Here is a 23,570-nt window from a genome sequence, read left to right on the forward strand (position 1 = left end):
AATCAGTTTAAAAAGGAAAGGGCAAGTTTTACAGAAACTATATTTTAGTGGCTAGAAAAGAGATGCCGCCCACAACACAAGTTACTTTGTAATTGTAAGCGCTTTGCACCATGTGGCTCTTTATGTGGGAATTAATTTGTTTAATCAAAATAGTACAAAGGACTTATACAAGACAGAAATGAGTTGAGAGAATGGCGCCAACACTTGGAGATTAAGGACAGGATGCACATAGAACTCTGACAGTTTGAAGGATTTCGGCTAAGGCATTTATGGGATCTCTATGGGGTGGAACCTAATACAAGGTACAGTGCAAGGGATGCAGTCTGTGGTTTTTGGGGAAGGGAAATGTTCACAACAAGAACTTGAATGGAGTATTTTGGATAGCGCATCGGGTTTCTGGAGAGCAAGGCAATATCTGGTCACTGGTCACAGTGGGAAGCTCTCCCAGAAGAAAACAGCTGGGCAAAGGTCTGGTCACGGCACAGCGGCACCTCAGCTGGATAGAGCGGGTGGCAGCGCAAGCAGGCAGCACTGGATATACCAATGAGGATTCAGCCACCTTTCCCCTTTCTCCGAGTTATTGGGATTTCATTTGTGGGGGGTTTCCTGGATCAATGGTCCTGCCTGGACAGGGTCAGCTATGCTCTGGCCTGGCAGTGGAATATGGAATCTTGCAGAGTGAAGATGGAATATCTGGATCTGGAAAATTCAGAAAAGAGTGTTCTTTGTCTCCGAGTCTCCCCCTTTTATAAGGCTGGTGACATCACAGGATTTACCATAGGGGCAGGCCTTTGGCTTGACATGCCTCTAACAACTGCATTGGTCAGGGTTTACTGTTACCGCCTTCCTGTCAACCGATTGAGCCTCAAGGACACAACATCAGTTTTATGGTGTGAGCTTAAATTGCCCATGCCCTCCCACAGTCATTTTTGCCAAAAATCAGTTATGCTATAAATTGCACATTTTTACAGTTGTGGCATTTTTGAAAATCACATAGGCAAATGACATTTCATACAGAGCATAGCATTCCGACTCCCAAGTCTGTACTTTGTCATTTCACCCTCCTAATAATCTTTTGCACTTCAGTGGGAAATATTTCACGTAAAATTCTACAATTTTATATATGTGTACCTATTATCACTGAGCATGTTTGCATTAAATTTGCACCAAGTATACTTTCACCACGATTTACATTTTTCTGCCGTTTGCGTTTTCTACATGCTAGGGAAAGCCACAATGTCTTGTTTTAATGCCACAAAAATTACATTTAAACTGTTCAACTTTTGCATTCCTGTGTTCTCCGGTTGCAGAAATAAAGTCTTAAAGTTTATTAATTCAGAACAGTCTGAACAGGGAAAAATCAAAGTGTCTTTGAGGATGGAGTCGCTGCTGCCTGCTGGGCTCTGGAGCCCGCCTAACCTTTCAGGAGTGCGAGAAACTCCTCTGACCATGCCTGGCCTCTGGGAGCCACACCTTCCTGCCGTAGGGGACGTAGCGCCTGTAGCCTTTGCCCCTAGAAGCAAAGCTGAAGGCAGGCTTGGCCGGCTGTTGCATGGCTAGGCCTAGCGACTTTGCAGCAAGCTTGGACTCCTTGAATTTCTCTAAGGATTCATCAGACTTTGGCCCAGTAGGTATTCCCTATCAAAGGGCATGTCCAGCAACCTACTCTGGACATTAGGAGAAAACTCAGAGGAGCGCAGGTAGGCCTGCCTTTTAAGGAACATGACCGGCCCCATCGACCGACCAATGCAGCCCTGCACGTTGACGCCCGTTTGCAAGGACTGCCCGGCCACCTCCTTTCCGTCATCCACCAACTGCATGAACCCGTCCCGTAATTTCCCTTCAGGGACGTATGGGCATGCATGCTCAACAGCCTTCCATAGGCCAAAAGACTATTTCATGAAGTTGGACGAAAAATGAGTAGCCTTAAAGGCACTACTCCAAGAGGAGATGATCTTTTTCGGAATAGCATCCACTTTCTAGCCCTCCCGGTCAGGTGGTAAATTGTAAGTGGATGAAACTGCCCTGGTGGATACTTTGGCCGCCTGAACAACCAACCCTTCTGGTGTAGGATGAGAGTAAAGAAAAGATGGATCCACCTCTTGCCGGCCTGTACTTGCTGGTGAGGTTGGAATTAACAAGGTGAATGGAGCAAGGCCTTTGCCACAAGAATGCAACTGGCTCGGCTATAGCTGGGTTGAGTGGCATATTTCTCTCTCTGCGGTTGGACCCTCATCCAAAATATCCGTGAGCTCTTAGCCCTGGATAGGTACAGTAGAAGGATTGAGCCCCAGTGTGTCAACTGTGTCAGGGACCTGATTCAGACATGAGTATGGGCACATGGAGGAGTTTGTTGTAACTCAACATTCAGAGACTTATCCAGCCGACTGGTGTCATGCAGTCCCCTCCTCTGCTGATCAGGCAGACCTCATGGCTTTGGCAAAGTAGTTCACCGGTGAGCCCCGAAAACATGGGGTCGTCACACTGGCCTTCCTTTTCTTGGAGGCCGAAAATCTGCTCCAGCGACCCAAAGAAATTGGATCAAGAAAGTGGTGCGAAGGATCGATCGCTGTTGGTCGGTGTGGAGGGCGTGTCCTTCGATGTCGAGGGAATGGCTTACAGCATTGGTAGAATTCTGTGCGCTGACGGCGCATTGAGAATAATCGGACCTTGAAGTTCGCGGGAAGGTCTTGGCTTCAAAGGTCTGGCCACCTTGCTCAGCACCAAGCCTGACGGGTCCCCCAACGCCAACAATAACGGTACTATCCTGGGGCTGACATCGCTGGGTGCCACTGGAGCTACCAGGGACTGCTGTTTCGGGGGCTCGCTCATACTCACAGCTGCCTTCTCGAACATAGCCAACATTTGTGACTTAAAGTCCTCCCACTATTGCCTGGACGTCAGCCCCGTCAACGACTTACCCCCATTCTGGAGATAAGACTGAGTTGCGTCGGTGATGCCTCTTCTTTTTGTGAGAAGACAACGAAGATGAGTGGCTCTGCGAGTGGGATCTTTCCTTCGCCTTGTGCCGGTGTCTTATCTCTTTCTCAGGTGTGGGCCCCTCCGTTTCGGCCTCCGAAAACCGAATGGTCGACCGCGCCAGTGACTGAGACGGCAGTCAGCCAAAAGCAAGCTTGACTGCCCGCTCCCAAACAGAATTCGGGTTCATTTTGACACAGGATGCGGACCCCTCCATGTCGTGACCCGTGCTGAGACAACACCTGCATATGTTGTGTGGGTCGGTCACAGACATCTTGGAGCTGCAATTAGAGTAGCGTTTGAACCCCGAAATCTGAGATGCGGGCATGGCAGCTCGCAAAGGCAACATTTGATGAAAAAAACATTGAATGAAGTCGAAGATTCGAAAAAATTTGCTACCATTCCCTCAAGAGCAGCTTCCTGAGCATGCAGAAAAAAGGAACTGAGGTACGGGGCCTAGTGATGCAGTATTTATATACGACACCAACGTCCCGTCCGGAGTCGACTATCGAGAACCGAGTCAATGCGGAACGATGATAGATGGCAGAGTCAAGGTCCACTATGCCCCCTGTCGAGTTTATTTGGGCCATCGGGGACCTTGAGGATGCAGATCTACTGGGGAATTGGCCTGAACTCGAAGAGTGTACTAACTCCATGCCCAGAGCTGACCTAGACCCAATTTAATTAGGGAGGAATCCTTGGACTATCTTGGATTGTGCACTAAATGAGGTTTCTTCATGTGTCTGCTGGGGCCAGTGGCGACTACAGCATTGGAGGCTGGTGGATTCCACCCCATTGCATCAATAGATTTTGTGACCCTTGGGGTTCTTGGCACACAGCAACTCAAGTTGCATTACAGTACTAGTGTCTTTCTGGAACACGCTCTATAATGCAGCTTGAGTTACTCTGTGCTGTTCCTGCATTTGCTAAATACTAATAAAGTATATAGGTTCTATGTACAAACCTGATAGTTCCTGCAAACCTGTACTGTACGGTCAAGGCCTGAGGTCAACGCCCGAGGCTCACCGAGTGCAGCCCCACCAAGCAAGCACAGTGCATGGTATCTGCGGTCAGTGGGCTACCAAACAATGTGGTCTCAGGCAATATTCTCTCCCATGGGTGCCTAGGTCGAGGCCCATTGGAGAGAACAGGTGTTGTTTCATGCCACCATGCATGTTGCAGGTGGGTTGAGAGGGGGTGGATGGCTCACCTCCCTGACTCAACCTCAACTTGATACAGAAAAGGGTATAAGGCAGGTTCAATGGAGGCACCTAGTGTATGGGGACTCTGCTCATGGGCAATTCCTTCCCCTCCAGCTGTGCCCAGAAGAGGAGTCACACAAAGGACTTGTGTGACCCCTCACCATGGCCTGTGGTACACGTGATACAGGCATTTGTGGAGCCAGCAGACATGACATGTGACATTCTGAGTGACATGGGTATTTCTGGGTAATGGACATGGAAGGAGCTGTTGTGTGGCTAAGAAAATGAAATGAAGCGTTCTGGAGGCAATGACACGTGCATTTCTGAAAGCTAATGTCATGGTATGGAACAACTGTGGCAGCAACAAGATATGGGCAGGTCTGGTGGAAAATTATGCAACATGGCAAGAGGCGATGATTGGGACATGTGACTTCTCAAATGAATGGACACAAAATGGAACATTGTGGGGGCAACGGTGGTGACTTGGACATTTTGCAGTCCATGTATTGATCGAGAGGGGCTGGCATATGCAAATTATTATGCTTATTGAATCTCACTTTGATCTGCAGATGCCACCCACTCTGTGTTAGACATATGCAATTACAGAGATTGTTCCAAGTACTTTAGAGCGGTTAATAAAATTAAACTTGGTCAGGAACCGATAAAAATGTACTGAGTCTGATGGGAGTTGACATTATGTTCTGTGAGGTACAGTGCCTAACAAATAAGAATCAGTCTGAGCATCAAGTAGCACAAGTTCTGGAGACATTATTTTGCCTCTAGCACGACAAGTGCTTTCTAAAAAATACACTCTACAAACCGAGCTTTCAAGATTCTGCATGTCAAGGGTGAGAATGCTGCCCTGATTGGTCTTAGAATTCTGAGACCTGTACTGTTCCTAAATTAAAAATGGGAATGAAAAACCCTAAATCCAGAGGAAAAGCACAGGTCTGGATGTCCTTCTCACACATGACAGTGGGAAACATGAGAGTTATGCACATATACAATGTGACTATATGTCAATTGAACCAAGGGCATATCACAGCCAGGGGGTAATAGTTCACTATAGACGATATTGCCACTTTTTGTCTCGTCGACCAGACAGTCTCTGAGAATATCATGAAGCGAGAAATAAAAATCCATATTTTGAAGAAGATGGCTAACAATAAGGAATTAAGCTCCTGGTTATAGAGGATAAAATGTTTGTCATGGGGCAAAACGGCTGCACATAAACGGCTTTGCAGCACTAAAGAAACACAAATGGTGAAAAATCAGACCACTGCATAATTCTTTTGAACTTGGAACTTGGAGGGTATTCACGAACAGTAATAGCCCTTAAGATTTTGTATCCAACAGGATTTTATGCACAGTTGAACTTTGCTAGGCGGACTGATGATAATACACGTAACAAGAGAGCAATGCTGAGTTACTTACAACACAAGGCTTTCTGCAGTCTTCTGATCTTCATGGCTGTTCGGTAGGCAGAGAAGCGGACGTTATTCAAATCAGCTGGGAAAAAAAAATCGCAACAAAAAAGGATTGTTATGGAACGGTTTGCGTTGCAGTGTGTTAATTCAATTCGCCAGAGGGTTAGTAACATTAATTGCGCCGGTTTTATAACTCTCTGGGATTTTACTTGCACCAGTTATTTCACATATCTGAAACAGGAGAAATTTATCAAAGCAATTTGGATCTAACAAAAATGGAAGCAAAGGCTAGATGGGTGGAAAAGAGTTGGCAATTATACAGATACATCAAGTTTACAGAACCGTGTTATGACATGCCATTCTACACTGCTTACAAAGAAAATGTCTACGCGCTTCTTCATTACATACTTTAACTCATCGCTCATGATATGCATTTGAAACTTCATAGAGGGATTTTTTTTTAATGACTAAAATAAACTCAAACTGGAGACCAAAGAAACAAATAAAGGACTTGTTGGGTATCCAGCATTATTTGCAAGTAGATAGTAGACAAGAGTTACCGTTATCCCTTTATCCCTGCGGCTGGCAATGTTTCCAATGGATGTAGTGGGATGTTGCTAAAGAATCACAACGGTATAGTGGACCAATTATTCATCTTCATTTATGCTCTTTTCTGATGGAGCCGATCTTTATTCCAGGTTCTTCACCTTTTAAAATATCTACATGCACAGACTGGAGCAGGAGACCTTTTGTTATCAGGTAGTAATGAAGTGACTCCCCCCCCTACAACCATCAGTACGGCACTGGCGCGAACAACAAATACAATTTACTAAAGTAATTTATTGTTTGTGGTTTCCCTGCTTCAAAAGGAAGTTCATCTTCCGAAAAACTCCCAAAGCAGTGCTATAAAAAGGACATTGGGGGAGCAAAGTACCGAGTCCCCAGACAAGACCACTAAAGAGTAGCCTGATGACTATCAAACAAGGGAACATAGCTCGCCAAAGAGGAGGACGGAACTTCAAGCTTTCAGGAACTTTTCTGTTCATTTACTTCAATTCAGTGTTGAGGCACATGACAATTTGCCTTGAAATTGCATGGTCAGTAAAGACCTTGACCTTCTGATGGACAGCAAATCCAATAAACAGCAATCTCGAGTGCCTGGACTGAGACACATAGAAGCTATACACCCTCTTAAGGTCAAGGGGGTTGAACCTCGTCTGTCTTGGGAGGACAGTGGACAGGACACCACAAAGTGAATCTATTCAATGAAATTCGATTTTAAGACCACCTTGAGAAGAAAGGAACGTTTCATCCTCAAGGGCACCTTTGCCTTGGAGAAAACCAGCAAAGTAGGGTCTATTCAAAGCATCTGTATTTCACTCCCACAGGGTAAACAAATCGACCAGAGGCAGAAGCCATGTCACAAAGATGTTATGTGGTATTACAGAAACTGTGCATCGGTGCAAGTGCAATTCACACTAGAGCGAAGACTGGTTGTGAGAAAGCTTTCGAAACCCAATTGGTTAGGACTTCACTTATGAATTGAATCCAGGTGGAATGCGAAAGCTTGAATTCCCGGGGTTCTTCAAGAACCCAAAGAATGTAGCAGCATGTAAGTAGTGTCCCTGCGATGGGGAGAAAACAACTCAACTGATCTGACTTTTTGTGAAAGCCATCGCTTAGCTGCACAATGTGTGAATGCACTCCTCAGTTGAGCATGCCTATAGCCTTTGGCTGAGGTCAGAGCAAAAGGGAGCAAAGTTAATGGTTAGTCTTCTTCCCTCATAATGAATGAAAAGTAGCTCTTTTTCTAATGGATGTACAAAACACATCAGCAATCCAGGGACACAAATGAATCCTCATTTGAAAGTCTCTGAAGGAATGCAGGTTGCAGAACAGTAACTTACTTGGATATGAGAAAATAACCTGAAATCCGTTTTTCTATGGGCTCCCATTGACAGCACGATTGCAGAATAATTCTGCAACCTCTCGAACCATGATATGATCATGAGGAGAAGAATAGAAGTTTGAGGCAGGGTGCTCCTGAATTATAAGACATTACCCTTTTGGATCGACTGGCATGAGGGACTAAGCTTGCTGGTTTGGCTAAATCAATGAATCCTACGGCCTAGAGGAGACTACAGACCTTGGTTTATAGAAATTCCAAAATGTTCCTGCAGTAACTGCTGCTGCCAAGCATGCAGCTGAAGGGATTGCTGCGAACATGTCAATAGCCAGAGAAATGCCACAATTGTGCATACAGGTTGGTGTCCTGATACTAATTCCAGTGCCCATTAGCCTGCCCACACAGATAATAGTGTCCAAGCCAGACTTAAGGAATCGTTATGCATCATCCTTCCCATGTGAAACCACCTACAAAAGAGGTATTCCCCCACCATGTGCTGGGTGCGTTATTGCATGATGTCCCATGAATTGCAAGATTATCAGACCAAACTGCAGGTTGCATTAGCAGCATGCAAGTCCAGACCACTGGAGTCGAACATCTGGCAAAAAGTGTCCAAGCTTTTTTGACTCCCTGTTCAGGAGGTGATTCAGAAATGTGCCAGGCTTTAAGAAGCACTAGCGGCCTAAGGCAATAGGCATGTGGGCAGGCACAGTGCCTTTAGTTGCTGGTTTGTGCTTCCTAGCAATCTTCTTGCATATAGGAGGTGCAGAAGACGTCTTTGTGAAGCAGAAAGCTTCCTCAATAACACCCATTCAATGGGGTGAGGGCCTCCCCACATCGCTTCAGACTCTGGGATGACTTAATTTGTTAACCTTCCAGGCAGTCACAGGGACAGGTGTAGGCCGCATCCTGTTTGCTGCAATTGTCTAGACCATGCTTTTGTTTCGACTCTGCAGCATGCTGTAGGGTCTTAAGGAAGCACTATGCCATTACACTAAGAATTATCTGGAAATGAGCAAAATCTCCTTTGATGTTTATTACAGCATTCATGTTTGCAATAAAATAGCCACCAAAGAATAAATAGGGTACAGGGGTAAGGGCTATTTAGAGGGGGTTGGGAAGGAACAAGTTACTTACCTGTAACTCTTGTTCTCCAGCATGGGTCTTGCATGGATTCACATGCACATGAATATTCCCCGTCGTCAGGCTGGGAATCCTCGATACAATTTAAAGCAGGTTAGCTTTAAGCTAAAAAACTGCTCGTGTCCTCTATTGCCTATAAGAGTCACTTTGGGTCATACTGCACCAGCCAATGACACTCTTCCAGCTAAGCTTCACGCCCTGGTGGCCATCTTCAGATTTGGTAGTGCACGTAGAGTGGCAGCATGAATCAAGAACCACCAAAGAGGGGAAGGGGGGAGGGAGGGTTTGCAGGTGAATCCATACAAGACCCATGCTGGAGAACACAAGTTACAGATAAGTAAATTGTACCATCTCCAGCAAAGGGTGTTGCATGGATTCACATGCTCATGAATACGATTACATAGCATTCCACATACACGACGAAGGGAGGTGGCAAAGCTCACAGAAGCAATTCACTTACCCCTGGAACAGACTCACCTGAAACAAACAGGTTGCGCAACACAGCTTGTCCGACTCAGGACTGCTCAGTGGATTCCCTGTTAACACAATAGAATCTCGTGAAGGTGTGGGTAGACCACCACACAGCAGATCTGCATGTCGAACAGGGGAACACTGTGATGGCTCTGGTGGAATGGGCTCTCGCCTGGCCTGGAAGCGTACTGCTGGCTAGACTATGGCAATGCATGATACAGCTGGAGAGTCACCCGGAGATGAAATCCTTAGACAAGGCCTTCTCATGCCCCAGAGGTCCAAAATTGATGAAGTGCTGAGACATCTATCGAACGTCTTTTGTGCGTGCAACATAGAACTCCAGAGCACGCGTAATGTCCAGCTAATGTAATGCCCTTTGAGCAGGCGAAGGAGGATTTGCGAAGAAAACTGGTAGAACCAAAGGCTTGTTTAGATGGAAGTCAGACAGAACCTTTGCCATGAAGGAAGGATGAGTTTGCAGAACTACTTTAGCAGTGTGGAAGGACAAGTACAGAGACTTACAGGTGAGGGCCTGAATCTCCCTGACCCGCCACACCAAAAATGATAGCCATCAGGTAGGCAGTCTTCCACTACAGAAACTTTAAATGGGCTTGATACATTGGTTCAAATGGAGGCCCCATTAGTTTGGACAGCAATATATTCAGTTCCATCACTCGGGCAGGAGCCTTCACTGGAGGGAATGCCCTGAAGTGGCCCTTGAGGAACTCTTTGACCAGCCTTTGCAACTGCAGGGAGAGCTTGCCCATATTCCGGGTGTACTGGGATATGGCAGCCAGATATTCTTTGATGGATGCATGGGCAAGAACAGCCTTGGCTAGCGAGAGCAGGTATGGAAGTAGCTGTGAAGCAGTCACCGGCAGTGGTAAAATCTTCTGCGGCCAGCACCACACTGTAAAGCGCTTCCATTTGTGCTTGTAGCAAGTTAACGGAGAGGGGCCCTGGCCTTGGCGAGGATTTTCTTGCATTCCAAAGGCAGCAAATAGTATCCAAATTCTAAGGCTGCAGGGGCCAGGCCGTGAGGCTCAGAGATGCTGGGTCGTAGTGCAGGATTGACCCACCTTCCCTGGAGAGGAGGTCAGGAAGTGGAGGCGGTTTGATGGCTGAGGTCACCGACAGATGGAGAAGTTCTGCATACCAGATCTGCCTCGGCCAGGCTGGAGCAATGAGGATCAACTTGCAATGGCAGTCTGAGTGTGTTGATCACAAGAGGCAACAGCGTCACTGGAGGGAAAACATTCAGGAAGAGGCCCTCCCAAAGGAACGAGAAGGCGTCCCCCAGACTCCTCAGCTGAGGGTATCTGCAGCAAACATTTGACACTTGGAGTTCGCAGCGGACTCAAAGACGTTGATCTGAGGGAGACAACTTTCTGAAGAGGCACGACAATTGCGCCTGCTGCAGCTCCCATTCGTGGCAGGACCGCAGCTCCCTGCTGAGAGTCTGCAATGGTGTTCTTGTTGCCAGCTAGGTGAAATTGGATGAGAAACATGCTTTGCAGGATGGCCCAGCGCCATAGAGACTGTTCCTCCTGGTAGAGTGCAGGCGAGGGTGTCCTACTCGGTTTCTTGATGTAAAACATGGTGGTGGTGCTTTTCTCTAAAGATCCACATCACCTTCCCCTGGAGCCGAGGCCGAAATGAATTGAAGGCACAAAAGATTGCCCTCAGTTCTAGAACATCGATATGTAACTCTTTCTCTTACGGAAGCCAAAGACTTCTGGCGTGAGAGTGCCCTGTGTGGGCTACCCAACCTTCCAGTGAGGCGTCGGTTGTGACTGTAGTCTAATACGGCGATCTTGTCAGTCCATGTGCCTGAATCGCTGGCGCCTGGCATCCAGAAATTCCTTAAGAAGTCTCACCTGAAGCCTTGCAAAGGATGCTGCTGACAGCTGTTGGACCTTCCCTAGAATGGCCTTTACCCTCTCCTTCAAGGGAGTCGCCAGACACAGATTGTGTTGACTCAGGCACCAAAGAAGAACAAGTTACTCCCTTACCTGGTAACTTTCTTTTGATGGGATGATCCGACGACGTATTCCATATCTATGACAGTAATCACCACAGCTGCGTTGCTTCGGAAAATTGTCGGCGTCTGCGTCCTGCGTCGATGCGCCGTCCTCGTGGACCTCCTCCGACGGCCGACGTCATCCGATGTGATAAGTAGGATGCACAACGCCCGTAGCCTCAGTTGTAGTTTTTTCTCAGAACGTGTGCCACCACTCTTCTGCCAGTCTGACACACAAAGCCTTGCATAAACGTAAGCTGCAATCGCATAAGAAATTCTGTAGCGGGGAAGGTAGGGAGGGAGCGATATGGAATACGTCGTCGGACCATCCCATTGAAAGAACGTTACCAGGTAAGAGAGTAACTTGTTCTTCGAGGGGATTGGGTCCTCCGACGTATTCCATATCTATGACAGACTCCCAAAGCAGTACCAATGCAAGGAGGTGGGAAAATAATTTAGAAACAAGAAATTTAGAATGCTCAATGAAATTGCGGAGTAAAGGACCGCCTTGCCAAAGGCCAGATCCTGCCCACGGATAGAATCGAGGAAATAGTGATGTACAAAAGTATGTACCGAAGCCCAGGTGGCTGCATCACAGATGTTGCGAATAGGAACACCCCTCTGCAGGGCAGTAGAGGCAGCCATACCCCTGGTAGAATGGGCCCGTAAGCAGACCGGGGGGTCCTTACCGCCAAGCGGTAACACTCAGAGATAGCCAAAATAATCCAGCGAGACAAAGTCTGTTTCGTCACAGCCTGTCCCAAACGCTTTCCAGCGTAACCAATAAAGAGCTGATCGTCCACTCTGACCCGGGACATGTGTGAAATATAAAAGTTAACGCTCTCCTAGGATCAAGTCTATGGAGCCTCTCCTCTTCCTTACCAGGATGTGGAGGAGGATAAAATGCCGGAAGAACACCCTTCTGGCCTAAATGAAATTCCGATACCACCTTCGGAAGAAAAGAAGGACGAACTCTAAGGACAACCCTGTCCTTATGAAACACAGTGAAGGGTGGCTTAACTGAAAGTGCCTGTAACTTACTCACTCTGCGAGCGGAAGTGACCGCAACTAAAAACACTGTTTTCAGAGTTAACAGTCTCAAAGGGCATGAATGCAAAGGATCAAACGGAGCACCCATCAGAAACTTGAGAACAAGGTTCAAATCCCAACCGGGCACCTGGAAAGGTGACGGACGGAACACATTAGTGAGCCCTTTCAGAAACTGAGAAATTAAAGGAATTTTAAAATAGGAACACTCTTCAGACGAGCTCTTATATATAGACAGCGCCGCCATGTAACCTTTAATGGTACCCACTTGAAGGCCCCTATGGGCCAAAGAAAGCAAAAAAGACAGAACCATGGGAATTTCACATGCTAAAGGATCCACATTCTTAACCCTGCACCAGTCGCAGAACTTCCTCCAACGGCAACAGTACAGGGACTTTGTTGCGGGCCTTCTGGCCGAAAGCAACACCTCCATCACGTCTTCAGGGAGGTCCCAATCCTTATACCTCAACCTTTCAGTAATCAAGCGTGAAGGTTAAGGGACCTGACCTCTGGATGGAGAACCTGACCCCCCTCGCGTGAGAGCAGATCGTCTCGGTAGGGAAGACGACGTGGAGGGCAGATGGACAAGTCGAGAAGGTCCGGGTACCACGTCCTCCGGGCCCACGCCGGAGCAATGGGGATCATCCGGGAACCGAACCTCTGTAACCTCCGCAGTACTTGCAGGATGACGGGGACTGGAGGAAACGCATACAGCAGTGGGAAGGACCACTCCACCACGAACGCGTCTCCTAAGGCTCCGTTTGGAGGAAATTCCCGCAAGCAGAACCTCTCGCACTTATGATTGACACTGGAGGCGAAGAGATCCACTTGAGGGGTCCCCCAAAGGGCGAAGATCTCCAGGAGAATCTCCTGAGCCAACTCCCACTCGTGAGATCGCGCTCTGCCTGCTCAGAGCGTCCACCGTCTCGTTTTTGTCTCCTGCCAGATGAACTGCCGAGATCGAAGCTTCCTACTAGATTGCCCGGAACCAGAGCTGCATCGCCTCCCTGCACAGAGGAAGTGACCCTGCCCCCCCCCTTTTTGTTGAGTTAGTGCATGGCCACCGTGTTGTCCGTCAGGATCAGGACATTCTTTCCTCGCACAGTTGGCAGAAAAGCCTTCAGGGCTAGCCTGACGGCCCTCAGCTCCAACAGATTAGATTGATATGGAGTCTGGACTCCGACGGAGACCAACGACCGCTGACTGTCAACTCGTTGGCATGAGCTCCCCATCCCGTGAGGGATGCGTCCGTCACGATCGTCACCTCCGGCCAGGGCAGCCCAAATGGAGCCCCCCTCATCAGATTGCCTTTGTCGGCCCACCACAAAAGGTCCTGGGTGACCGAAGACGGCACCTGAACAGGGTCCGACATCCTGCCGGAGGACTGAGACCACTGGAGCTTGAGTGCCCATTGCAAAGATCTCATCCGCAACCTGGCCTCTGGCACCAGAAGAATGCAGGATGCCATGAGGCCGAGCAGTCTCAAGAACTCGAACGCTGGGAGAGTCTGGGCAAGTTGAAACTTGTGCACCATCTGCTGAATGTGATGAGCCCTCACCTGGGGAGGAAAACACTGCCCCAGGGATGTGTCGAGCACTGCTCCGATGTACTGGAGCCTCTGAGTTGGTGTCAAATGGGACTTCTTTAAGTTGAGGGAGAAGCCCAGCCTGTGGGGGGAGTGGCAGGTGACTGACAGATGATCCAGGACTTGCTCGGGAAAGCGCGCCCTGATCAATCAATCGTCCTGGTAGGGGTAGACGTGAATCCCCCCCTTTCCTGAGGTGCGCTGCCATCACTACCATGAGCTTGGTGAAGACCCTCGGGCGGAGGTCAAGCTGAATGGCAGGACCCGAAACAGAGTGCGAGTCGCCAACCGCAAACCTCAGGTACTACTTGTTCTTTGGAGGGATAGGCACATGAAAATAAGCGTCCTTGAGGTCGAGAGACACTAACCAGTCCTGAAGTTGAAGGGCCTGGAGGACTTGAGAAAGAGTAACCTTCTTGAACTTGTCCTTCCTGAGGAGTTTGTTCAAACCGCACAAGTCCATGATGGGTCTCAATCCCCTGTCTTTCTTGGAAATCAAAAAATAAGGGGTATACCATTCCTTGTTCCTCTCCGCTACAGGCACTAGTTCTATGGCGCCTTTCTCCAGCAGGGATTGAATTTCCTGCGCCAAGGAGCAGATCTGGACTCTTCAAAGAGATTCCCCGGTGGATTGTCTTGAGGCCTCTGCCGGAAAGGAAGACAGTAGCTGTGCGTTATGATCTCCAGAACCCACACATCTGAAGTAATGGCATGCCACTCTGCAAGATGCTTCGCCAGCCTTCCCCCAACCGGCGAACCATAGGACATGGCCTCATGACTGAGCTGAAGTGGCTGCAGCGGTGCCTGAGGGCAAAGAGCCAACAGCCCGAGCGGCCTTGGCACCTTGAGTACCTTGTTTTCCACCTCTGGCATTCCTACGGTGGCCCCTTTGACTGGCAGCTCCTCTCGCTTTACCAAAGGAGGAGTAATAACGAAAGGAACCTCCCCTCCATTGCTGTCCCCTAGGACGAAAAGGCGGAGGTTGTCGAACTGCAGCGCCCAACGACTTCGCTGCAGCTTTGGAGGTCTGCAACCTCTCAAGGCTCTCGTCAGCCTTGCTGCCAAAAAGATGTTCCCCGCCAAAGGGCATGTTGAGGAGCCGGGCCTGCACATCAGGAGCAAACCCCGACTTCCGCAACCATGCAAACCTGCGTATCACGGTGCTCGCCGCCATGGACCAGCTGACGCAATCTGCCATGCCCAAACCCAACTGAACGGCCTCACACATAGCATCCTTGCCATCCTGAACCATGGCAAGGAAACCATCCCGTTCATCCCCTTCGGGAATATGTTCAGCCGCCAAGGAAAAACAGTTCCACAGAGTGTGCGTGAAACGAGACAAGGCACAAATGGAGTTGGCCGCCTGAATCGCCATACCCCCTGCAGAAAACACTTTCTTCACCCAGCCCTCAAAACGCTTGTCGTCCCTATCAGGAGGGATGGTAGGGTACGACGCCTGCTTTGCCGGGGCCGTAGCCGCCTGCACCACCAAACTCTCCGGAGTAGGGTGCTTGGACAAGTAGCAGGGGTCACTACTGGCTGGGCGGTATTTTCGCAGCAAAGACTTGCTCACTGTCGGGAGACTCTCCGGAGCAGTCCAAGCCGCTGCCACCCTTCTTTGCAGAGCCATATGGAATGGCAGTACCGGGTCAGTTGGTGGACCAATGTCGAGGATATCTGTAAGGTCATCCTGAACAAACTCCCCTGGGGGAGCAGACCAACCTAAGTACTCGGTGACCCGTGACATAAGTCGCCGGTACGAAGAATCGGCATGAGTGCCAGTCTCAGGCCTACAAAACTCCACCTCCGGAGAGGTGTCCAGTCTACTAGCATCAAGCAGGGACTGCCTCAGGTCCTCAAACTGGCTATGGCCCAAGAGAATCTGGTCAGGCACTGTGTCAGGCACCATGCCATCATCAGAGCCCTCATCCACCTCCGAAATGAATTCCAGATGGCGGTAAGAAGGCACAGAACTGGAACCAAAGCCATGCTTAACCTTGGCCAGAGCCTTCCTGGATGGTCCCCCCGAGCCACGGGCTACCCCCGTCGACACAGCCCCGAAAGGCGTCAAGGGCGTCAAATGAATCTGCGCCGACGTCGAGTGAATCGGCGTCGACGACAGACACGGCGCCAACAGCATAGACGGCGTCGACATAGGCCTCGGGGGCGGATCCCCGAGCGTGTCTCTCGACATCCTGGGCACCGACGACTTCCTCGGAGGCGGAGCCTCGAGAGAGTCCGTCGACGACCTTGGCGCCACAGGCGTCGATGTCTTCCTCGAAGACTTCACAGGTTCACGCGGGCTCGAGCGTGTCGAGGACCGGGACCTAGACAGGGCATTCCAAGAACGATTCCCCTTGTCCGAGTGGGACCTTTCCCGCGAATTGTGATGACCACCCGAGCCCGAAGGCGTGCGAGCGGCGTCTCTCGGCTGATCACGACTGACCCCACTCAGAGGCGCGGACGGACCAGCCCATTCCTCCGGTGTCGCATGCTTGGCCGGGACCGAGACCCACTGGACTTCCGACGACGACACGGAGAGTCGCCCCTCGAGTCGTCCGTCGAAAGCCCCGCAGACCTCGACTTCCGGGGCTTGGACACCTTACCTACCGATAACTTCTTCTTGCGCTCCCGCAAGGCTTTCGACGTGAGAGACTGGCAGTCGACACAGTCATCCGTGTCATGGGCCTCCCCGAGGCAGGCGTTGCGCGATTCCGTGACCAACATCTTGGACCCACAATCCCTGCACTTCTGGTGGTATTAGGAGGCTTTATGATGGCCAAGCCATCCTCCCATATGTCATCCAAAAAAGGAGCCGACACGATGGTCTCCTTGGAGGCCTCCTGCCATTCAAAAAGGAAACCTTCCTTTCTCTTTTCTTCTGGTACCAAGTTGAAGAGTTTGGCAGCCTTTGAAATGACAGAGTAGAAAGAGAATCTAGTCTGGGGGAGAGGCCCTAGTGGGTGCATCAACATCTGGAGGTTCCCCATCCGTGGGAATGTAGTCATCAAACACCTCTGTGTGAGTAGCAGTGCTGTCGGTTGTTATGAGTCCTATGGATACCTCACTAAACACCTGCCTGAAGTCTCCCTCCATGTGGCCAGGGAAAGGCAGTTGCTTCCTGATCCTGACCTTGGTGGTGGTGTACTGTGAGAGGATCACAAGGAAGGAGACAAGGCCCAGGGTGGTGAGGAGATCCCATGCGATGAGACACAGTATTTGTCCTTCAAAAGGGAGAACCTTTACAGTTGCCAAAACAGGTAATGGCTTATTTTTATTAAGATTTATCTGAACCACACATAAGATCTGTGGCTCTGGTCGCATATGCCATAAAACCTGAACAAGTAGAGCTGAAGATCAAGCAACAATACTGGATCACACAGCCGCTCTCCGATGGACCCAACCTGGGCAAACAATTTTCTTAAATTAAAGTAAATTCTATAATGTATCCGACGTGATGCATGTATTCAAAAAAAGGGAGAGAGAGTCTGTTGTAGCTTTACACAAATTATTTATTCAAAACAAAATTCAGAGTAGTGCTATCATTAATCAATTCTTAGTGAGGAAGCAATTGCCATGGCTTGTCAATAGATCAAACTTAATGTGCCAATGCATTTCGAAAAGCAATTTCCTTCTTCAGGACAAGTCTGTTACATTATAGGTAAGTAGGATACAGTCATTAATTTCATCATGGTGATTAAATGATACAATAGAAATAAGCAAAACCACAAAACATAAAAACATATGACATGTCATGCAAGTTAAAACACAACACATACCATTCCGTTGGAACATTCATGAATGATGAGCCGAAAAAAAAGAAACAATGAGTCAAGCGTGCAGTTTCTCATCACGAGACTAAAAAAGGTTTATGTGACATCCATTACCTGTATGGCTAGCATGGAAGTCGTTCATAGCGAGTGCTGAAAAAAATAGTACCAATGCCGTCGATCCTACTGCTGCAATGTAGGATGAAAGCATAAATACTAAATGATTCCGTGTGTGAAATAGTAATCAGACAGATAATCCAAAGCGGATCAAAATCTTACCAGCAGCAGTTCGGATCGTCAGTAAGCTGCTGTATGCAGTCGAGCAGAGTCTCCGACTGGCGTGCACAGCCGTTGCTGAGGCAACAGTTCTTTTTATGTGACACGTGATTGCCTGGCGCTATGGCGAGGCCAGTGGTCACGAAGAATAGTGTATATTGGGTGAATCACAGCTCTCAAATAAGAGCAAGATAATTGTTAGGTATGCTATTCTGGTTAGGCACATTATGATGTGCCTAAAATCAAAAAACTGGAAGCATGATATAATACAAACAGAAAAAATACTATATTAATGAAACCATGGAAACCATGGCGAAGCTGGTGGTTACAGGAGTCAAATGGGAAAATCAGTGTTTTGAACTACGAAGTAAGCAATTGAGAGGTTAGCTGGGTTGATTAGGCACACACTGATGTGACTAAAATCAAAAACGAAAAACACAAAATGATAAAAATAGAAAAAATACTATTACTACTTAATTGAGTCAGCCGGACCACAGACGCCTTCACCAAGGAAGGGTGTGGGTCCCAAGTGAAGCCCGAAGCTGTAGAAGTTGTGCAACACGTGGGGAAAGGAACACAGAAGCCAGCGAGTTAGACCAGGTGTTTCGATTCTTTGCGCAAGCACTGCCAGCAACAGTAGGCAGTGAAATAATCACTTGCGTATGTGTAGAAGTGATGCAAAGTTTATCATTCAGTCTTTAACATAGGAAAATGAATTGTAGCACTCGCGTATGATGGGTATTCTCTTTCACTCGTGTGAGATACAAATGCTACGAAAAGCAATTGATAAAATTAAAACCTTGCAAAGCACATGCAGAAGTGGTCGCGTGTGCCTAATTATGATTCTAGAGTTCCAAGTGTTAAAACATTGCTATTCAGAATTGGAGATAGCAAGCATTGCCAAAGCCAAGCCAAGCGTGAACAAGGTATTTCCCCAATTCAGACTGAAACTAGTCTTTCCCAAAGCCAGAACATTGTCTAACCAGTAATGTGAGCCAAATAGAATATCAGCATTACCCAAGATACAAGTATGCAAGCATTGCCTGAAGCCAAGAGTGTCAACAAAGCTTCTGGGTAATTATTTTGGCTAACGGTTGGCAGAGGGAAGGGAAACTTGGTAAACATTCTTTGAAGTTGATACAACCTACATTGCCAAAGCTTGTACGAAAAAGTGTAGTGTCTTCCAAAGGCAATTCTAGGCTGTTGTTGGCTGGAGACAGACACGAAAGACAAAAAGGCTGCCCCTCAGTTCAGAGTAAGAGTGCCCCCCCTCTGTTGAGAGGAAGAGTGCCTTGTCTACTTGACAGTGTTGAAGTACCCGACAGTGAATCTGGTCATAACCAAAACCTGTTTGAAGCCACAAAGGACTGAAGGTGCAGTGATGTATTTGGTTGTCAGTAGATTTGAGACTTCAGTAGCACAAATGAACGTGGAATACTACGAGGCAAAGGGAGTAGGCCCTCATGGTAAACTCTTACACAACTGAAGTTGTTGAAGTGGAAGTAGAAGTGCTGCAAAGTCATTCTAACAAAGATATCTACAGTGACTCCTAATCTTATAAAGAGAGACATACTAAATGTTAACCAAGAACTGTGTTTCATTTACAGAAGTTGTATTTCCGTTGAACTTTGGTAAATCTTCTTAGACAACTGGAGCTTGTGCCAAAGAATTGTGACGGGGCAAGACACTGATGCTATTTTGGGGAAGTGGAAAATATTATTACCTAGAGGAGAAGCTTTTCTGTTTTTGTAACTTTGGTTAACAAAACTTTATTTTGACATTGAAGACATCAAGAACTGAACGGAGACTGTATTGCATACATGGATTTCCTGGTTTCTTTTGTTGTTGAACATTGGAGCTGAAATTACATTGAATCCTGGGGAAGTGGAGTTTGTCCAGGTTACTAAAAAGTTATCGAGAAACTGTGAATATCATTGTTGATGTGTATTTGATGTTTTATGTGTGATGGTCAGACATCCTGTGTTAGAGTGTTTCCCTTAAGATTTGATAGGCAGGGAAATCCTCGTCGGACTAGGGATAGTGAGGTGTTTAATAACATTTATAATGTAATAAAATGGCATATTTTGAACAATCATCAAAAAGGTGTCTGCCTCACATTGCTGACCACTCGCATGGTGCCCTTGTCAGTTGAACTTGCAGACCCCCTGGAAAAGGCTGAGGTGTAGCCGGGGCCCTATGAGGTGCTGTTGGCTGAGGAGGCCTTGGAGGACTCTGCACCGGGACAGGAGCAGTAGGCAATCACTGCTGAATTTCAGCCAGCATGGTGTGTAGGGCGGTTAATACGTCCAAGGACATGCACCTGCTGCACCTGCACCAAGGGATCAAGAACCGGGCCTGTGAAGGTTTGTGGGTTGGTGAACCCTGATGAGGTACAGGTAGAAATGAGGTTGTGTTACCCTTGTCCCCATTCCTGATCTGATTAGAAATCCTCTGGCAGTTCTTCAAAACTACTTAGATGGATGGTCATTTTCTGAGAGACCCAGGGGAGCTAGAGTAAAGAGTGGTTCAGCCTTGGTGGGCCTGGGCACCAAGTCCAGAGCTGGAGGAAAGCTCCCTCTCCAAATCAGACCCCTTCGGGAAAGAGGCGTTGTCTGGGGCCTGCAGAGCAGCAATAGGAGTCTTCACTGTTTGGATCTTCGTTGGGGCCACCGACGGAGGCCTAGAGGACAGACACCCTGGGTGTGGTTACTGTTGCAGAGGTAAAGGTAATGGTCGTTGATGAATCTTTCGGCATAGCCGCCGTCGAAGGAAGATTTGTTTTGGCAGACTTTGCAGATGGAGTTGTCGACGGGCCAGTCGTCGATGGGGCAACTGTCTTGGATGAATTTGTCATAGACGAGGCGTGTGCCGATGAGGGCCTTGATGATGGTGGAACTGGATAGGGACCTTTAGATGACTTGCTCATCTTCGACAAATTGTGCGTGGATGACAAGGCCTGCGATTTCCTCATGGATGGAGATAACCCACAAGCCAGTAGGCTAACCGTCGATGGAATCAGCAATGGTGATTGACCCTTCTCAGAACTGGGTCCCGCAGCTGCGGAAACCATTGACAGAGCGTGTGATTGTCTTGTTTTGGCTCTTCATAGGCAAGCATCCCAAAAGGACCTCAACCTCTTCTTACCAGAGGGAGTACACTCAGTGGACCTGCCGTCCATAGAAGAGGCGAGACTAAACCCGGAGGCTGCATCAGAGGCCTTACCTTTCTTGATCCATGCAACTAACATCTGGTGGCGTTTCTTCAAAGTCTTCGACAAAAAGGATTCACAAATTGAGCATCCATTAGCGTTGTGGTCGGGATGAAGACAGTAGATGCACTTGAGGTGCCGATCTCGAAGATATTCTTCAGGCCGCAGCTTTCACAGGACCCGAAGAAGCTTTTCTTTGTGGCATCCGCCATGGTCGGGGTGTAGGCCCAAGTCTGGGCCTGTGGCGCCACGGACAGAGGATCCAATGGTGGATTGAATATCTTCGCCGACAACTGGTCTCTGCTGCGGGTAGTCGCTGTGTGATGGTTGAAGATGAAGAGATGGAAGCAAAAATCAAACTATTTTCGAGGAGCAAAGCACGAGGACCCCCAACACTAGACACATACTGTAAAATCTGAAGATGGCCCCAAGAGATGGAGCGTCATTGCCTGGGGCAGTGTGTCCCAAAGTGACACTGATAGGCAAAAGAGAAGATTAGCAGTTTTTTAGCTTAAAGCTTGTGGGATGTATTAACCCACTTATGCTCTGACCTGCGGCATCACTGTGTTCCGGTGGTGCCAGAATTATCAAAATGGCTGCAAAACCCCTGTGCGCATCAAAACCTATGGAAATCGCGCTTTACAACACAAAAAGATGGCTGCCAAATCTACCATGCATGTTGTCAGTGGTGGAACGGAGATCTCAATCCTGAAACATCTCACTGGGCTTCACAACAAGTAAAAATGGAACACCGCGGGAAAAGCGATGCTTTGCTGAAAGAAATCCAACATTGTGCTTTTAAATCTTTTTCTTGGTTGCTGAAAATGCAGAATGCCGGTACAAAACACCATCGAACATCCAATATTCTTGCTGAGTGCTACAAGTAACTTAGTTCAAGAAATCATTATGAACATACAATGTCCTGAAAAGCGGAATTTGTCATCAAAACATTCACAGCAAAAATGTGCCTGCCTGTGAAATCTGTCAAAATCTGGGCGCAGTACCCGTGGCCGCCTGTATGACAGCTGTCAGTAGATTGCATGATAGAATTTAAACTTGTACAAATGAAATCTAATGTCTGAAAGCTAAGTGACCCGTTATTGAGAGTAACCTAGGTTGTAACTGTTTAATCCCATGGCTTAGAAGCTGGAATAAGTGTTCTAGCTGCTTGTTTTGAAATTGCAAGTGTGTTTTAAACCAAGAAAAAAAAATGTAACAGAATGACATTTGAATTGAAGCTTGACTCAAAGCCACTAAATCAGTATAACAGCTTCCCCCACAGAGGCCAGGCCTCTCTCTCCACCAGGATATCACACCTAGGTGATGATTATAGGGTGGGGAAAGAATTTGGTCTGCCAGGGGAAGAAGACAATGGACTTCCTCCAGTCAAAGGAAGGCTAAGTGTGAAGACTCGTAAAATGGCCTTTGCCTCTGGAGGAAATGTGAGGAGACTGCTTCTGAACTGCAGAAAGCCAGAAGGAAGCAGAGACAAACAGCCATTTGGGGCTGGACATTCACAAAGAAACATTTTGTTTAAATACATATAACTTAACACTTAAAATAGTTTAAATTACAAAAATCACATATTTGTGTATCTAAATTCTGACTGTACATTTTAAGAGGCAGCAAAACCGTGTGACATGTTCTAGAAGGAAATGGTGGAAAAGGTGGTTTTACACCCAATGTATTTATGCCAGAAGAATGAAACGTTATACCCTTATGCCCATGTTCAACGCGCACATTTGTACAAATTTTCTGATAAACTGGATATTGTGTTCCGGGCAAAAAGGGTGAAAATCTGTCAAAAGCAGACACAAGTTCCTACAGCGATGAGGTTTGGAGGAGTATCTGCTACACAAAATATGTAATCTATATATGTTATTGTTATAAAGATTGCACACATGTAAATATGTATTGCACCAAAAGTAGATTTTGTGTTCAAAGGGACAAGGGGAGGATTCTCTGACTCATAAACCCACATCATTATGGTGACAACCTGTTTTCTTCTCCAATCAAGGGCGAGAAGAGACTCCAGCCAATCACCTGCCTAAGGGGTGCGCTTAGGATAAACCAGCACACACCCCCTTTATCATAGGCATAAATAGAGACAGCTGAGGACTTAGAGAGACACACAGATCCACACACTAACCAATTGCTGGCGGAGCACCCTGCGAGAGAACCATCTCCTTGCTCCTGACTCCAGAAACTTGGCAAGCAGAAAGGCCCATTCCATTATTTGAACCATTTTCAACTAGGCCTTAATTTCCAGAACCAGAAAGAATCCCATAAAACCTAAGGGGAACAAAAGAAACAGACAGCTGTGCTACAACTGCTTTCCTGCTAAACTAATTCTCATCAGAACCAAAAGATCCAATCCGTTGTGCTGTGCTGTGACCAGAGAACCATTGCAGACCCGATCCAGTCCTGTGCCGAGCTGTGACCAGAACCATTGCAGACCCAGTCCAATCTGGTGTGCCCAGCAGTCGGTCCCTGAACCAGAAACCCTGACCAGAATCCCTGACGGTTCCGTTTGAAA

At 47.7% G+C, this 23,570-nt stretch overlaps 1 protein-coding gene across 8 annotated transcripts in view; it reads right to left on the reverse strand.

Moving 5' to 3' along the window:
* UTRN (utrophin) overlaps positions 1 to 23,570 on the reverse strand; it is a 2,010,688-nt gene that overhangs the window by 284,485 nt on the left and 1,702,633 nt on the right. For all 8 annotated transcript variants that reach the window (XM_069606729.1, XM_069606726.1, XM_069606725.1 and 5 more), the window contains one exon: positions 5,616 to 5,690. In XM_069606729.1, the coding sequence (XP_069462830.1) occupies positions 5,616 to 5,690 (75 nt within the window). The remainder of the gene's footprint in view (positions 1 to 5,615; positions 5,691 to 23,570) is intronic.

Source organism: Ambystoma mexicanum, chromosome 4p (assembly GCF_040938575.1).
Source record: "Ambystoma mexicanum isolate Mex_15411 chromosome 4p, UKY_AmexF1_1, whole genome shotgun sequence".
NCBI classification, from domain to species: domain Eukaryota; kingdom Metazoa; phylum Chordata; class Amphibia; order Caudata; family Ambystomatidae; genus Ambystoma; species Ambystoma mexicanum.